This window comes from Bombyx mandarina, chromosome 04 (genome assembly GCF_030267445.1).
Source record: "Bombyx mandarina strain Sakado chromosome 04, ASM3026744v2".
Classification (NCBI taxonomy): domain Eukaryota; kingdom Metazoa; phylum Arthropoda; class Insecta; order Lepidoptera; family Bombycidae; genus Bombyx; species Bombyx mandarina.
Genome location: NC_143211.1, coordinates 6258361 through 6271971, shown reverse-complemented (window position 1 = coordinate 6271971; position 13611 = coordinate 6258361). Strand labels below are relative to the sequence as shown.

Genomic DNA, 13611 nt, shown 5'->3' with positions numbered 1-13611 from the left:
TACTTTTACTTTTTATTTAGTTTTACTGGTGGTAGGATCTCTTGTAAGTCCGCACGCGTAGGTACCACCACCCTGCCTATTTCTGCCGGGAAGCAGTAATGCGTTTCGGTTTGAAGGGTGGGTCAGCCGTTGTAGCTATAATGAGACCTTAGAACTTATATCTCAAAGTGGGTGGCGCATTTGCGTTGTAGATGTCTATGAGCCCCAGTAACCACTTAACGTCAGGTGGACTGTGATCTCGTCCACCCATTTAAGCAATAAAAAAAAAAGATTAATTTATAGTTTTAATTTTAATCAAAACGTTATTTTGTTCGGTTTTATATTAGGTTAATTCTAAATCTTTACAATTATGTAATTACTTGTTTTTCTTTTATATTTTACCTTAATTAATTATACTTTGGTATTTTCTTGGCGTAGTTGGGTGAACGATTTTACGGCCCACTTTGTCTTGACAACGTTAATGTCACCACACACTTTGAGATACGATATCCAAGTCTTAATTATTTAATGACTGCCCAACCTTTCAGACGGGAACGCATGACTGCTACGCGACAGATTTAAGCATGGCGGTATCTGCCCTTGCGAGCATACAATGTGGCCTACCACCGTAAGTAAACCGCATTTTTGCAATATAAAAATCTATTATACCTGCATAATAAAAATACATAAAAGACATAAACACGTCTAAGTGTGTACCAAGAAAATAAATACATCAAAAACATACCCGGTTTCGAATTTGGTTGGATTACCCGAAAAGGTCATATTTACAAAGCAAAGTGATGGAACGAGTAACTTGACAAAGCACTTGAATATAATTTATTTCTGAGTAGAGCTTATTACCTCTCTTAGGAGATGGTATGACTAAAAATAAAATGTGTACCGTGTGTTTGACGAATAAAAATTTTACACGTGGAATAAATCAAGTCAAATCGGAGCAAAGTATTGATTCATTTATGTATACATGTTTCTCTTGGTAAGAGAATTGTTCCTTTGATGTTTGAATACAAATATGTATTGTTCGATGTGTTGAATGTTATAATGTAAATAAACTTATAGTAACCAATGTTCAAAGGGACAAAAAAAACTTATTCCGTTTAAAACTATTAATTAATATTTATTGTAAACCGAAGTCTAGTGTATTCTACAGTCTACACGTTATTCGCTAATATTCTTTAGCCGTCGCGTCTGCCTTTTAAACGACAAGTAACTGGTTCAAAACTGAACACAAACTGTTATATAAGTCGACTATTATCAAAGGCGGCAATGTGACTTTTGGACAATTATTGGTAAATCAGAAAAACGAATTATTGACTTTTATATTCCATTGGCAGTTACAAAACTATTCTGAACGACATCTTAGATAAATAACAGGTTAAGTATTAGCCTTTATTTAATGCAGGTTTTGAACCGTATTCTTTGAAGGAGACGATTATATTCAAATCAATCTGTATTGACATATCAATAACATTTTTTTGTCCAAATGCACAGATTGCCACCTTTGATAATAGACGACTCATATACACATGTACGTACACGTTTACATGTACGTGACGTCTGTCCACAAGCATTGGTTCACAAAATCTTAGATATTGAAAACGATACCACCGATTTGTTGAAACGACACGCGCGCATCCTACATACAGTACATTGATGGCAATAACAATATTAAAAAAAAGTCTTCCTATGTGAATAACCTGCAATTGTATAAAGCTTCCACGGTATAAATAACACGCGAACATAAAAACACGAATAAACAAACAAAAAATCATTTTTAAGCGTTAGAAGATCGTCAATGGTATGTGCGAAACATGATTATAGACGCTTAGGCCATTTTTAGTGCCAGCCAAGATTTGAAAAAAAGAAATAATAATTGAAAGACTACATACCTATATAAAACTAAATTTAGAATATTAACATAACAGCTAAATCGTGTTTTCTTCATTTCGGCGTAAGGACAAACTATTTTGTTGGGTCCCCGCAAAACTACAAGTTTGGAATATACAAGAAGACCTATAAACGTTAAATGCGAACTTTACAAAATTAAACACGTAAATACTACAGCACCGCGTTCTGGAAATTAATTTATTCCGAATTAAACATAATTTGTATTATACTATTGTTTTACGTGAAGATTCTGTTTAGTACGAGATAATTACGTTTTCAGTTTCGTGTTGTGACTGTTTCTGACGTTCGGCCATTTGGCAACAAGTAAACATAAATAAAATCAACTTTATGTTAATTACGGTTGCGTTGATTTTATCTCGACTAAATACCACGAATACTACGTATAAATTTATTTCTATTCAACCCATTAAAGACAAGTTTGCGCGCTCACTGCGAAGATTGATCCATTTTTCATGGCGACGCAATTCCAATGAGTATTTTTCCTGCGTGCTTAAAGAAGTATTATTGGGTTCGATATTTCATGCGGCGTTTAGTACAAGAATCACTTGGAAAGCCCAAACAGACCGATCCAATCAATTTGTTTTGAAACGTCTTTTTTTTTTTATTGCTAGATGAGTGGACGAGCTCACAGTCCACTTGGTGTTAAGTGGTTACTGGAGCACATAGACATTTACGACGTAAATGCGCCACCCACCTTGAGATATAAGTTCTAAGGTCTCAAGTATAGTTACAACGGCTGCCCCACCCTTCAAACCGAAACGCATTACTGCTTCACGGCCTGTATTATGTTGTGAGTATAAAGTTTTGCCTTCGTATAATAATAATAACGTAGAATGAAGCAAACAAATCAGCTAATTAAAAAAAAAACTATAAAGTAAAATCAATGTTGTAATTTAATGTAAATTTATTTAGTTTTTTTTGCATCACCGAATTCTAGATGACGAAGCAGTCGTCGATTCGTTTTAAATAACAAGCTGTTTGCTGATATTTTGTCGAATTTTGTCTGATTTATCTCTGCTGTAAATTTTTTATCATAATTCAAAATGAAAAGGGTTAACGCGACTTCTGCCTTACATTTAAAATCCTGTTGAAGAAGTAATATTTTATTTAGGCAAAATACAATTTTCTTAAAACTAACTCGCGCTTATTTTTAAGCCAACCTATATTACCAACTAGTGAATCTTGTCTAGTTTGCGACATGACGTTCAGTGAATTCCTCGTAAATAATAATTCTGTGAGCCTAACGAAAGGCGTTGGAAATGAATACCATTATATTTATGTGTAACTTACACTGGAAGCTCTACCAAGGTCATGGACTATACCAGACCCAGAGACAGTCGCCGAAATAATGTGAAATCTTTGGAGTTTGACGAATAAGTTTGGCGGCAGAATAATCAATTAAAATTTAATGTACTTTGATGTCTTTGATTTCAGAAAACACATCAAAGTGGATGTCCATTGCTCAAAAATCTGCAGCAAAAATATTTTTCAGCTATGGACGTCGTCTTCTTACGAACCTTTGTTTTATTTATAATTGATTCTTAAATTTTTTTTGTCAAATCAATAGCGCAATCCTTATTTTAATTCATATATATTTTATATGTTTTTTTTTTTGTAACATTTACGTAATATCTTTCAAGATAGATTACGTATTTCGTTTTTTTTTTATATTCTTGTAACATGTTTCTTTAGACTTAATCAAAATCCCCGACGGCTTTTAAAATCTAAAATTTGATATATTTTTTCTTATTGCTTAGATGGGTGGATGAGCTCATGGACCACCTGGTTTTAAGCGATTACCGGTGCCCATAGACATCTACAAGTAAATTCCTTATAACCTAACCACTCAGTCTTTATAGTAGATCAGCTGCGCAACCCTCCAATCCGAAAAGCATTACTGTTTCACGGCAGAAATAGGCAGGGTCGTGGTATCTACCCGTGCGGACTGACAAGACGTCCTACCACCAGTAAATGTATAGCACAATTTTGAAGTCTTTATTCCGTAAGCTATTTTCGTCAATAACGATTACGACTTACACTCGCTAGGTGAAATGTTACGCGCCATCTAACTTTAATATCTGTTATTAACGTTAAACATTAAACATAAAAGCTAATCTTTTATACGCATCGTCGTACGTAATGTATGACATTTAAAAGTACATTTGTACAGTAATAAATAACTCGTGCAGACAAAACAGCAAATCCGTGACTCATTACATAAATGGCACACGGTATCTTCGTCTAATAAGGAGTGTAAGGACGATTATTTATAACGGCCTTCTGGTGTAGTGGTAAGTGACATGGTCACTACACAAGGGGGTCGCGGGTTCGAATCCCGCCAAGGGAAGATATTTGTATGGTAAATATAAATGTATTTTCCAGGGTTATGGATGTATATTAAATATATGTATGTGTATAATAAAAAATCTTACATTTATTTCCGTTACCTGGTACCTGTAACACAAGTTCTTTACGAACTTATCACGGGACCAGTTAACGTGGCGTGTTTGTTAGTATATATTTATTTATTTATTTATTTATTTATATATAGTTTTTCGTTTGTAAGTAACAAAGTTTGAAAAACTTAATCATGATTTTTTTTTTACAATTTATCTACCTAAAATCCATCGGTCTTCCATTACCACCTGCGTGATTTAAATTTAATTTCTCCTCCTATTTAACTGCACACGATACCATTTGAATTTCGAACTGCGTCTATTGTTTAAAAGTTTATCAACAATCAGATGTGTTGTTTTACAGTAATTAAAAATATAAGGATTCGTCTAATAAGGAGTGTAAGGACGATTATTTATATATAGTTTTTTGTTTGTATGTAACAAAGTTTGAAAAACTTAATCATGATTTTTTTTTACAATTTATCTACCTAGAATCCATCGGTCTTCCATTACCACCTGCGTGATTTAAATTTAATTTCTCCTCCTATTTAACAACACACGATCACATTTGAATTTCGAACTGCGTCTATTGTTTAAAAGTTTATCAACAATCAGATGTGTTGTTTTATAGTAGGTAAAAATATAGCAGAGTTCGAACGCGATGCATCGTGCAGCAATTTACTGTCATCAGCTTAATCAACTTGACACATATTCTCAATTTAAAATCTTCAGACGTTTTCCAGATTTTTTTTATACTACAACAATGTTTCTTCACGCACACAATTAATTCATTTCAGTTATATCCACTAGCTTCATACGGGCAGATATTGTGAAAGAATGCGAATAATAAATTGTTTATGAATTGAACAACTTTCAGAGAGGTAAAGTGCATGTCGTGTTAATAATGATTGCTTAAATTGTAGATGTATAGCTTTATATCTTTAACTTATTTGAGACTGATTTTTTACACTTACAAGTTTTTACCGCGATCCTTATTGCTTATGTATGTCAATTAAATTTGAAAAAAAATATAAAGTCATATTTACATTGTATATCGAGTTCAACATTGGGTGTGGTTGAAGGTGTAGCCATTGGCTGCAGGAAATTCGAATGCTGTGTAGACGGCACCATCTGCTGCTGCTGCTGTGGGCTAGGCGTCATTGGCCACGCCCTATTGATCAACGCAGTTACCGACATTGTCGGTTTATCTTTCTTCGCCACGCTCGACATGGCCACACACAAACATCCTCACATCACTATAAACTCACTGCACTTCAGTAACGGCCTCCGTAAACTGTCAAAATTTACACGTTCACAATACGATCATGAAACGCGATGGTCACGATCAATTTACGCCTGTTGTGATGAATATTATGGTTAAAATTGGCTAGTCCGGTAAAATAATACGTGCGAAAGCGACCGAGCGCGCGGTGACGGTGATCCGGACCGCAGACTTGAGCGTCAAGCCCGTCGGGGACAAAGCAGACATCGTTGTGACATTGCGATAGCGTCTGTTATTGCACCCCGTGCACCGATATCGCTATGTTACGCATCGACGATAAGCCACAAGCTTCGACGTCGATGCTTAGCGAGTGAGTAATGCGCAGCAAGTTCGAATTTGACAAAAAAAAAATGTACTCGACAACTTCCGCGCGGTTACCGGCGTGAAGGTCTCAACCAGCGCGCTCAAGGTCCGCACATTGCCGCACAATCATACGTGAATAAATCTTGTAAAAACGAGTTGCTATAATAACGCTTTTTGCTTTTATAGCTGCAAATGACCACGGATTGGACTAGATGAATTAAATATTTTATAGTCGTATGAAAACATCTGAATAATTGTAGTTGCTGCCGGCCTTCGTGATCGTGGCTGCTCGTTTCTGTAATTAAGTTTTACGTCACTCATAGACCGAACTCCCCGCAATAGCCTCTGCCATATAAAAATTCGCCGTGTCATTTAGCAAAATTCATTGTGATTTAAATACAATCTAATGCCGATTAATGACTATACAAGGTCATTGAAGTTAATGTATTCATAGGTGTAAAGTGAAATAAAATTTAAAGTACTGGTAGCATCTAAGGTAATTGAAATCTAAGTCTCAACAAATTAAGTTACGGCCGTGGAATGATTAACAGCTTCTTCATAAAGACTAAATTCTGAATAAAATCACGAAGCGAAAACAGCTAGCTGAAAAGAAATCATCAAGAAATGAAAAAAGGGCTTGTCTTTGTCACGTCATTGGTACAAGCTTGCCTTTTAGGCTATCAAAGGAGACGTTATTTGAAAACAGGGCAAAATGTTTGTTTGTTTTGCGACATGTGTGCGGCCTTGGTCTTACTGCGTATATTAGGGACGTCCGCTGCACGTGTCGCCGAACATTTACAGTTAGCTTACAGTTCCCTATTTATTTATATTATTATTTTACTGATTTTCTTTTTGTTACTTCAGTACCGATAGATAACAAGTCAATTTAGCTACGTAATCCTATTCCAAACCTCGAGGGTAATAATAGTGAGACGCTGTGTTATTACCGGTAAATGACGCTTTAAGTTATTCTTCTGTCACTATACCATTTTACTTATATAAAATCTAATCTTGGGACGTTGATTCCGAAAATATTCAAAGGTCTATACATATTTTATACTTCGTAGGCGGTGGGTTATTATTATTATTCACGCCCGATCCACAGGCAATCATTCAGTCGCAAATTCATCCATACCCTTTTTATTAGGTTTCGGGCGTCGCGGCGCCGGTAACACATAAGTATATCGCGGGACTAAATTAACTGAGCCCGTCAATCAAACGGTATCCAAGACGACCCTCAGACTACGTAATTGATAGCCTCCGAAGGGAAAAGAATTCTTTTCGTGCGAGAACGAATATATACAACGCGTAGGAGGAAAATGAGATACACAAGTATTATATTACTTAACTACATTATGTATAGGCGTTTGATGGATCAATCAAACAATCAGAAGCAACTTATTTATAAACAGTACAACGCGATCTTTAAGTAACGTAAATAAAGGTCAATAGTTATTTCAACCAGTTACTGTATTAGAGCCTTGTGTTGAGCTTGTCTCTAAGCTAGTAACAAAATTCTTCTTCTTAAGATACAGCTGATACAAGTCAAAAATCTAAATGTTTATGATGCAAGGATACGTTTCACAGGGACTTCATACAGACATAACTTTACTTCTGATACCGAATGCAGTTTCACTACTGAGAAGAGAATGCAAGAAATTCTGTTATTGGCCTTTCCAAAATAACACTAAAAATAATAAAAATGATAAAAATATACATTACAATAAAGAATATTTGTCAAATACTTTAAAACTGTAATTAATAATAATCAATTATATATATACGAGTAACTATACAAAACAGTATTCATTATTGAGCACTGGCCAAAGATCTGTTTAGGACTGTTACGGAATTAATCAATCTCAGAAAAAAAAAGCCTGCAAGTAATTTCGAACAATAAAAACAAAAAAATCAGAACTTCGTGTAGGTATGTAGGTAGTTCAAACTTATGTTCTGGGTGTAATTTAATATTATAATTAGGAACACCGAGCGGGGTCTGTTTATTTTTTAAATTCGTTAATATTTAATAAGGTTTTAGTAGTAGTTTTAGTAAGAGACACAGGCCAAAAAATAAAATAAATGTGTTAAGTTTTTTTATGTCGTGTTGTAGAGGTATACTCAGTGTAGAACACCATAGATTTTAATACTTTACAAAATAAAGCTTTTTTTTGACTTCTCCAACAAACAATTGCGTGTTAGTTATAGCAAAGCAAATGCTATGTTATAAATGTTTTGTATTATAAAAATAACGCTTTAAATCTCCTCTCAACAACATGTATAACAAAAAATAATGTTAACAATAAATTGGTTTATAACGTTAAATTGGTTTATGAATTAACTTGGTAGGAAGAAAAAATTACTAATTAATAATCTTGTTAGAAAGTTTTTAATTCCTCATAAAACTATTTACTATCGAGATATTTAATGTCTCTTGATTCTAATCTATCATAATAATGATTGCGATATCATTATGATAAAGAATAGAAATAGCATAGTTAGACTATAATAAATGTTGCCATTGAAAGTGTCATCAACAGAGCTCAAGGACCGTGCATCAGTTAATGGCTTTATTAAAGAATGTTTCCACTTTCGTGCTCATTTAGTTTTTGCTGTTGCATGACGTGCATACGTGCATACGTGGAGTCGAGATAGATAATATGGAAGCCGGCTTCTTCCCCACTGTGACGCCGCTATCGATCTGTCGACCTTGACTTAACATTTTTTGCCGGCGAGCAACAATAATTAACATTGACAAAAGCGACGCAAGCGCAACTCATTTGACTCGACGAACATAATGATTATATTATTATATACTTTCGTTTTCATTCTTTAGTTTGATCTTAATTTGGAAAGGAATTCACTGTTTTGAATTCAAGCCCAAAACAAAGGATATAGAGGTTGTTTAACGTAACGATATTTACTTTGTACATCAGTGAAGACGTGCCGCTGCATTTTAAAAATATTGAGAGATTAATGGCCGTCCTAGACTTGACCTGAAGAGCTAAGAGGAGGTGGGGGGAGGGGCGAGTTGTGAATACGGTGAGTCAAGGCGCGGGGGCGATGCGACGCGTGCATTCGCCGCGAGATATGGGTAAGCGGAACGCAGAGAAGCGAGCCGCGGGGGCCTGCGACCTTGGCGATTCGCTGACGACTACAGGTGTTTTTTGTTTGTGTACGAGATCTCACAGCAATGCTTGCTCGGGCCACTCGGTTCTGGACAAGTATTTGTCGCGCGTTGAGGGGACAATAACCGGAACTCGAACAGAAACAATAACTGTGTGTCCCTTCACAATTTACGACTGATAAGGCTAAATACTTTAGGATTGTTTTAGGTTTAGATTATTGAAGATGTTAAACTACAATGAGGTCAGACTTCACCAAGTATATCGACCAATTCACTATGTTCGTTTCTAAGCTCTGTTGATTTGAATAAAAATCCATTATCTATTACATTACTCTGTTCAATAGTTACTTAGTATCTACAAAAAGTACCCTGCGATTTTACCCGCATTCAATTTGTAATTCAGAAAATATTAAATACGTTGAATTTTCCTCGTATAGAAGAACTTGTTGCACTCTCTGGTCCGTAAATTCTAATTTATTAGTGGATCTATTGGTACATAAAATCACATATCAGCGAAGACATTTTCGTATTTATTAAAGCAGATGTATCGGATTTTGTTCGGATTGTGTAATTTGCCTAAAAGGATAAAAAGTGTCCTATGTGTTAATCCAGGTTAATAACAATCTTCGAGCAAAATTGAATCCAAAACCAAACAGCTATTTTTGCGTGATCGACCAATAAACATACAAACTTTCACACTTATAAATTTAAGTCTAAAAATATAAATTTATGTCATCACATTGTATGAAAATTGCGCTACAAAAAGATATGATTTTCATGTATAATGTAAACATTAGTTGAACTGTTATTTCATCACAATGACATGTGACCAAATATAATTGTTTCATTTACCCGAGTGTTATGTAATGGCCTCAAACTGAAACTGGCGTCAAAAGACCTTGGCCGTGACCACGCTAGCGACCAGGCAGCATTTCCCGCGGCGTGACGTCCGTCACTCAGACTTGCGATTAGGTACACGCAAAATACGCTATTTAGCCAAAACGAATGCCAATTCCCGACATTTTTATAGTCTGGCTTGAATCAACGAAGATTAATAACTTAAAAATCATATTTGCCGGCTTTTACGAGCGGCATTGTGATCGCGATCAAACGTCTCCATCTGCTGTAATAATAATGGCTTCTTTTGAAATTTAAACCACAAAAGCAAACGATTCGTTGAAATGACTTTTGAAAATAATTCATTTCACCTTAATGAATCTATGAATCGAAAAATCATAATGTAATAAGAAGTGTTTAAATTCAATATTACAACATTCCCAATTGCGTAACAAAGAACGTGACCTTAGTAAGTACTTGATGAACATATTTTCATTAGAGATCTTTGAATAAAGAACGAAATTTGGATTGAAGAAAAAATGAAGAAAAACAAGGTATTAATAAAACATGTACATTAACGCGTTATCAAAAAGTATATTATTAAGATTCGCTGTTTGACAAGTTAGCTTGAGGGCGGCGTTGAATTCCAATAGAGTTGAAGACCTTGACAATGAAACAGTCATCTTAAGCAAATGCATGATAAAATAATAAACAACGATCCCTGAATAATTATTTAGAACGCCTTCTTTGAATTGTGAAATCTTGAAGCATTTGAGAATATTTCCTTTTAGGAACTAATTTTCAAATCCAAACCTAAAATTACCTCCTACCCTATTTCAATGCTATCGGGTTAGTGTATTTTTTTTTTGCCAATTGCATCGATTTTAAGTCATAATATTTTTTTAAGTTTCTCTACAGAAATTTGTAAAGACATCACCAATTATTGTCGAACAAAGGTGCTAAACGTCATAAGTTATACCAAGATGTCTACGTTTACAACAAGAGGAATACCAATTTGAATAATGGACATTGCGATCGAATTATGGGAACCACGCAAAATCGAACGAGTATAACAATTGCGTCGCAACTATAGCGGAGTCATGGGTCTCAAATCTTCTCATCTCGCCGTGGTTCTCCTTTGGCACGCTTTTGAAGCTCGGTTACATCACATTGACGTCAAAATGATGAAATTGGAAAATAACAACCGAATGAAACAGAGAACACATGAATGGAACTAAGAGACTAGAGCAATAGAACGCAGTGATAAGCTTATTCAAAACACTAGAGTCAATACACTTGCAACCTTGCTGTGTTCTTCATAGCTCGTGTCAGATAAGACATAAGGGCATTACAACTTTAGTACGTTGCATATATATGTATATATCAGTCATGTCGAGCTAGAAGTCCGTAATTATGATTCTACTTACACAATTCAACCTTACTTTGCTTTATTTTTGGAAGTTATCAAATTTTATCGGAATGGAGATATCAATTTATCTTTATGAATGTGAATTTTTAATGAAATTGGCTTTTCTTAAGATTTTTATTGGTTATTCTAAGTTTGGGTTAAATCACAGCACTGCGAATTTACAAATATGGCAAATAGACAATACCTATGACCAGATTAACTAGATTATGAAAGAAACTTTCCACTTTATTTAAGTCACTTTGTAAAATAGCTATGGCTCTATTACTGTTAAGTGTTTGTAATCAAGTATATCATGTGCATATAAAAACATCCTCCAGTATACGTTTCATTTGAAATTATCCACGTGATACTTAAAATTTCACATTTATTTTGACTGACGGAATCTGACTGACAACCCTAGCAAAATCGGAACGGTATTAAGACTACTTTTTTTTTTGTTTACAAGACTTATTGTGACGTCACTTTCTAATGATTATTAGTGGAATTACGATAGCTGCTTGATGTTGAATGCCGGTTGCGAATCGTGCATCGATTTTAGAGTTAGTCGCGAGCGGCGCCAGACTCACGGCCGATACGGGTGGCGTCGCTGCTGTGACTGCCGCGCCGCCTCCCCGCTCGTACCCCTCGACGCCACCGTTTGTTTTGCTGTATTTTCGTTGTTAATCATTCTCCTTGACCTTGTGCGACGTCGAGTGGTCCACTGCACACGACTGCGCACCCCTCACCCTGCCATCCGCCCGCGATGCCTGTCCCATCGTATCACACGTGCTATGCCTATGCAGTATATGTAATGTGACCCATCGAGTATTATCACACACCAGACACAGGCTCCTTCGGCACTTCCACCTTTAAATCGATTCTGATTACCCTATTGATAATAGAGTAGGTATTTAGTCAATACTTTACTAAAAACATTTTTCATTGCTGTAGATAAGCACAGGACAATCACGGACCCCACTTTACTAATTCGATTCCAATTTGTTTCTTGATTCTTAATTGCTTTCCATTAAATATCTTAAATTTCATTTTGGGCTCTTCTTCAAAGCGCGCTTTGCATTTCAACATCGTATTCTGATTTAAAAACGTTTTCCATATATTGCATATTTCTGGAGTGACTCAACTACACCTAAACTGTAACTCCTGCAAAATGATTTTTGTCGACGGTCTTCAAACCGTGCCTCATGTAGATGTAACGTCCTAGCCTTGCCATAATCTTCTTATTCTATTATCAAAGGGTTCGTCTAACAGCATGTGGCAATTAATTGATCTCTAATACTTAAACTATAATCTTGAGATATACTGGACATTTCATGTACACAAATGTATAAGATATATGAATATGAGCTATATTTTGAATGACATTCAAGGTGATTGTTCGAGTGGAGGTGGCTTCAGCGGCATAATTACATGATTTAGAAAAGACATGTAATAGAACCTGGCGCCTTGATGGACCTCTGTGAATGCTGACTTGCTGCGGGACGACTGCTGTTGAGCCGAGTGCCGGAGTTGAGTTACTGAAATGGATGTCGCGCTGCGTGTCTAGTATAGAAGGCTGATTTGTTCTGTTCCACCTAATTTTACTAAAGGTTATTTGAAGAAGACAATATTTTGACTGAGTCAGTGGTGAGTTAACGGCTCTGACTGTTGCAGCGAGGGTCGTGGGTTCGACCATCGGACCAACATTCGTGTGATGAACAGGTCTGTATATTATTCGTCTGGGTGTTCATTATCTATATACGTATATATTTAAACATATATAAGTATGTACGTCAGTCTCCTGGTACTCATAACACGCGGAATCCTAATTTTGGGGCCGGATGACCGTGCGTAGTTTGTTTCCAGTTTTACATTTATTTATTTCTTGAAAATATCTCTTATCATATTTTAGATTGAATCTCTACTATTTTTATATAGATAAACTACAAGAGCTGCATTTACAATCACGAGCAATGAGATTTATTTATTAGTGTTGTGATTAATGTTGTCACCTCCATTCTGCCGCGTAGCAGTTTGGTAGAACATATTAAAATACCACTAATACTTCGACTCGCCGCAACATAGCTTGAACCATTTTTTTATTTATTGCTTAGATGGGTGGATGAGCTCACAGCCCACCTGGTGTTAAGTGGTTACTGGAGCCCATAGACATTTACGACGTAAATGCGCCACCCACATTGAGATATAAGTTCTAAGGTCTCAAGTATAGTTACAACGGCTGCCCCGCCCTTCAAACCGAAACGCATTACTGCTTCACGGCGAAATAGGCAGGTTGGCGGTACCTACCCGCGCGGACTCACAAGAGGTCCTACCACCATAATTTGACTTTCTAATATTT

The 13611-nt window shown here is 35.8% G+C and overlaps 1 protein-coding gene across 10 annotated transcripts in view; it reads right to left on the bottom strand.

Annotated features, from left to right (window-relative positions):
- The window catches only part of USP (RXR type hormone receptor), a 54721-nt gene that overhangs the window by 36908 nt on the left and 4202 nt on the right, over positions 1-13611 (bottom strand). The window contains exons 1-2 of one of the 10 annotated variants that reach the window (XM_028183987.2): positions 11765-11899; positions 5348-5657 (exon numbers count right to left, since the gene is read on the bottom strand). The exons of 1 other annotated variant lie outside the window; for it this stretch is intronic. In XM_028183987.2, the coding sequence (XP_028039788.1) occupies positions 5348-5531 (184 nt within the window). In that variant the 5' untranslated portion in view covers positions 5532-5657; positions 11765-11899. Of the gene's footprint in view, positions 1-5347; positions 6182-11274; positions 11900-13611 lie in introns of those variants that run through there. 8 more of the 10 variants (XM_089727017.1, XM_089740500.1, XM_089727019.1 and 5 more) reach the window with 8 other exon arrangements.